The sequence below is a fragment of the Lactuca serriola genome, chromosome 1 (genome assembly GCF_051521515.1).
Source record: "Lactuca serriola cultivar US96UC23 chromosome 1, Lser_US96UC23_V15, whole genome shotgun sequence".
Lineage (NCBI taxonomy): Eukaryota > Viridiplantae > Streptophyta > Magnoliopsida > Asterales > Asteraceae > Lactuca > Lactuca serriola.
Window position 1 is genome coordinate 122,207,618 of NC_136408.1, and position 5,156 is coordinate 122,212,773.

The following is a 5,156-nucleotide window of genomic DNA, read 5'->3' on the forward strand; positions in this document are numbered from 1 at the left end:
TTTGTGCAGTTCAACCAAATCTCATAAATATTAATAATGTCAAACGTATGATGTCATCCTCAATGTCAAGTACCTCAACATTTCTTAATATTTTAAATTTCAATGTTATAACTACTGAGTTTCCAAGAAAGTTCGAAAACAAAATTATATCATTTATCAACTTAGGTGCTGACTCAGAATTCCTTTAAAAATCCCACCACTTGGTGTATCAACTGCTGTTTATATATATAGATCTATTCTCAAATCACTAATACATTCAGTGATTCATAATGGCAATTTTCTCGGTTATTGAAGAAGGATCTTCATCTTCTTCATCAATTGAGGATATTAAGTATGAATATGACGTATTTTTAAGTTTTAGAGGTCATGATACTCGTAGTAGTTTCACCAATCACCTGAATCATGCCCTTACCCGTGCCAATATCTCTACCTGTATGGATGATGAAGAGTATCATAAAAGGGGAGATCTGAAACTGGAATGGCTGAGAGTGATTAAAGCATCTAGGGCTTCTGTGATTGTGTTGTCTCAGAATTATGCTAGCTCGACATGGTGCCTTAATGAATTGGTGCTTATCCTCGAGCAACGTATGACATCAAACCATATTGTTATCCCCATCTTTTATCATGTTCAGCCCATCCATGTCAGGAAGCTACAAAGTAGCTTCGGAGATGGGATGGCTATGCATAAACAAGCAATGGAGGCAGAGACAAGTGAAGAAAAAAGAAGTCAATGGGCTCAAAAGATTGATGTGTGGACTAAAGCGCTTCAAGAAGTTACTGATTTAAAAGGGATGAACGCACATGGCCGGTAACGACTTGCTTACCCATATATAAGACCTTAAAAGTTAGATATATTATATTGTTTGAAGTGAAAATATGATAATAGCTTAATATATGCTTTTGATTTGGGTATTTGGAAAATTTAGTCTCCAAATCGGAGATGTTATTTTTTGGAATGTGTTTTGTGGTTCTTACTAAAATAAAATTTCAGGCGAGAGACAGAGTTTATTGATGAAATTGTTAAGGACATCTACCATAAATTAGGTTTATCGGCAAGGAGTTCTCTGCCACAACTTATCGGGATGGACTATTCCATGAATTTGGTCACTTCATGGTTGAAAGACGCATCATCTCACACTATAGATATACTCACTATTTTGGGTATTGGCGGAATTGGGAAGACAACTTTAGCCAAATATGTCTATGGATTACATTATTCTGAATTTGATACATGCAGCTTTATTGAAGATATCAGTAGAAGATGTGATGAACATTTCAATGGGTTGGTTGATTTACAAAAACAACTATATGATGACATTTCAAAACCAAGTCCAGTTCAAGTACTCCATGATGTTTCTATATACACCTCAAAGATAGAGACTCTATTAGATAGTAAAAAGGTTTTTTTGGTCCTCGATGATATTGATCATCTAATGCAGCTGAATGCATTACTTGGAAGCAAAGGTTTTCATCAAGGAAGCAAAGTCATTATAACGACAAAGGATGCATGGTTAACAGAAAGGAGTGCACTATTCAAATCGAATGTTAAACCCAGGCATATAAAGCACAAGGTTGAAGGCTTAAGTGACATTACGGTTTCTGAGAAGACAGAAATGCCTAATCAAAATTTACATCCACTTGACCCTCAAGGTTTAAATGAACCGCTACTAAGATATCCAGAGGTTAGTACAAGAAATCATGTATATATGTATGTTTTGTAGTCGTTACATAGTGGTTTGATATTAAATACTCGGGAAAATGACTTACAAGCCCAACTAAGTTTTCAAACCGATCAAAAAACCCCAATCATGTTTTGTCTGTTCAAAAAAACCCAACAAACTTAACATTTTGTCTAAAAAGCCCAACTAAGTTACACTTTCCTGAAAGTCAAATAAGAGAAATAAATTACGTGGCTCATTACCGTATCGGGAAAATGACTTGTTACACCAACGAAGTTTCCAAAACGTTTAAAAAACTCCAATCATGTTTTGACTGTTCAAAAAAAAATCTAACGAACTTAAACAAAACAAAATTGAGATTTTTTGAACGGTTTGGAACTTTGTTGGACTTTTTAGACAAAAAGTTAAGGTCGTTGAGTTTTTTTGAACAAATAAAACATGATTGGGATTTTTTTAATGGTTTGGAAACTTCGTTGGGCTTTTAAGTCATTTTCCCTAATTACTCCACATCATTTCACTGATAATGCAGCCAAACCGTTCCAAAATCCCCCTCGATGCCATAAAAAGTTGTACCCAAAACTTCAATGAAAGAAATTTCATAGGGAAGGGTGGGTATGGAAGAGTTTACAAGGGATTCCTCTCCTGGGGGAATCATGTAGACCAACTAGTTGCGGTAAAACGGCTCGATGTAACTGGGTTTCAAGGTAACAAGGAGTTCCACACGGAGCTCACAATGCTTTCACAATATCAGCACGACAACATTATAAGACTTATAGGCTTTTGCAACGATAACAAGGAGATGATCATTGTTTATGAATACGCAATCCATGGAAGCCTTGACATATATTTACGTTACCCTGCTTTGTCGGATGGATTGTCATGGATGCAACTCCTCAAAATATGCATTGACATTGCTTCTGCTTTGGAATATCTTCACAATCATGTGGCAGAAGAACACAGAATAATCCACCGTGATATAAAATGCGCTAATATTTTGTTGGATGAGAATTGGAACACAAAACTAGCAGATTTTGGGTTGGCTAGGATAGGACTAGCAAATCAAAAAAACAGCACAGTGATCACTAACCCTGCTGGCACGCCTGGTTATTGTGACCCGCAATACGAAAGAACAGGTTTCCTAACAAAAGAATCTGATGTATATTCCTTCGGTGTGGTTTTGTTTGAAGTTTTGTGTGGAAGGCTAGCATGTGTTTTAGATTATCATGATGAGCGGCGATTTCTCCATCATTTGGCCAGAACCCGCTACAAAGATGGAGAGCTAGACAAGATTATTGATCACAGAATAAGGAACGATATCAGACCAAATACGTTACTCAAGTTTTCAGCTATTGCATATCAATGCTTGCATGAAACTCGGGAAGAACGGCCTACAATTGTTGAGGTTGTGTTCCAACTTAAGGAGGCCATGAAAATGCAAGTTTGAATATCTTTCTGTTAGATAGATCAATAAGACACATGGACTTGTTTTTTTTTTTTTTTTTTTTTTTTTTTGTTTTTTTAATTCATTGTCAGTTTGAAGTTGAGATGCTCCAAGATGTGTTACCTCCAACACTATCTCATTCATGGCTTTAATTATCAATTCCCATGCTCGGGACTCACAAATTTTTCTGTTCATCCAACTATACATGTATTTATACCGAACAAATGTACCTCTGTGATACGGACATGCACCATAACAAACTAACTATACATCTAACTAACCCTGACTCTCTTAACTAACACTACTAAAAAATACAACAATAATACTTTTTTCCTTCATCGGTTTTATGCTTTTTTGTTCAATTTTTTTTCTTTCCGTAAAACTTTTGTGTAACTGCTCTTCATTATTCATAACCCGGTTAAAAGATCATCCAAGATGATATCACTTTTGAGGAAGACACCACAATAAGAACTGAAGAATTGATATTGCCTTAATTAATCATATATTTTGTGTAATTATCTTAACAATTTATTCTAGAATGATGTACTTTCAAGATACATGATACTTAATATGCTTTATATTGGATAAATATATTAGCCGAAATATACACTTGCTATATATTTCGAATTTATATATTGTATCAGTATATTTATTGCGTAGTATCTATTCCTTATTTAGCTAATTTGTTAGTTAGACTTTCCTGTATAATGTCTCTGTACCTCTTGTATTTATTCAGACGAGTATCAATGAATTAGGCATTGGAATCTCAATCATTTACTTGGTATCAGAGCCAAAGGGTCCTTACCAGAAAATTCCTTCTTCCCGGTGCAGCCAAGGCTGTACCGCCCTACCCCTGTTCTCTCTTTTGTTTCTGATATGTCCCATCTTCTCATAATAGGTGATAAATCCGATCAGAACCCTGTCAAAGCTTTCCATCCCGCTTACACAGTCACAAACATACAAAATAAGATTCGAACCATTGATGGTACCAAGGTTTCGTACTCAGCATGGGTTCGGCTGTTCAAGCTCCATGCCAAAGGCTACAAAGTTCTTGCCCACATTGACGGTACAGACCCTCCGTTGAAGACTGACCCAACATATGAAGCATGGTCAGAAATTGATGCTATTGTCTTACAGTGGATTTACGGGACAATATCTGATGACCTCCTTGCAAGGGTTCTTGAACCGGATTCCACTGCATATGAAACATGGTCCAAAGTACAGAACATCTTCCTAAACAACAAAGGATCTCGTGCTGCTGCACTTGAACATGAATTCAACAACCTGACCCTCCGAGCCATGTCGTCTCTAGAAGCCTATTGTCAACGCCTCAAAGATTTGGCAAGTCAACTAAACGATGTCGATTGCCCGGTGAATGAGAACTGTCTGGTTCTTCAACTCGTTTGTGGTTTACCTTCTGAATTTGACACAGTAGGAGCTTACCTGAATAAAACCCTACCTCCATGGGACACCGCGTGTTCGATGCTTCAACTTGAAAATTAGCGTCAACGTGCTTGGGACTCCCACTCACCTGCTGAGATAGCCGCCACCATTGACCATGAACCCCCCACCAATCCAACTCCTCGTCGTGGCAATTTTAGAAACAACAATCGTCAACACCAGCAGCGCAATCCGAATCGTCGACCACCAGGAACCAACACTTCTGTGTCTCACAACAGAACCTATAATCAGCCCCCTGGTCGCCAAACGACATCCCACTCAAATAACCGTCGGGGTCCTCCATCTGGTCAAACCACCTTCTGTGGGCCAACTATCCGCCACCATACTAGAGCACACCCTGGTGGGCTTCACCACCACCTTGCCCATATCCCACTCAACCTGGATGGGCTCCTCCTTGGGCCATCCCCTTTACTCAACAACAGTCAAGACAACCACAGGCTCAAGCTCATTTTTCGGATGTCAACCCACTGGAGCCTTCTGAACTCGGAGCTGCTTTCTCAACCATGAATTTGGACCCAAATGACGATCAGTGGTATATGGACTCAGGTGCTACTACCCATCTCACTACTGACCCA

At 38.2% G+C, this 5,156-nt stretch overlaps 2 protein-coding genes across 2 annotated transcripts; both read left to right on the top strand.

Annotated features, from left to right (window-relative positions):
- Nucleotides 1–270: 270 nt before the first annotated feature.
- On the top strand, nucleotides 271–3,302 carry LOC145098160 (uncharacterized). The gene is made up of 3 exons (XM_079035832.1): nucleotides 271–808; nucleotides 992–1,682; nucleotides 2,209–3,302. Exons 1-3 carry the CDS (start codon nucleotides 435–437, stop codon nucleotides 3,121–3,123), a joined length of 1,980 nt encoding a protein of 659 aa, XP_078891958.1. The 5' UTR covers nucleotides 271–434; the 3' UTR covers nucleotides 3,124–3,302.
- Nucleotides 3,303–3,996: 694 nt separating this feature from the next.
- LOC145060999 (uncharacterized) lies at nucleotides 3,997–4,623 on the top strand. Its single transcript, XM_079008358.1, has one exon. It carries the CDS (start codon nucleotides 3,997–3,999, stop codon nucleotides 4,621–4,623), a length of 627 nt encoding a protein of 208 aa, XP_078864484.1.
- Nucleotides 4,624–5,156: the final 533 nt, after the last annotated feature.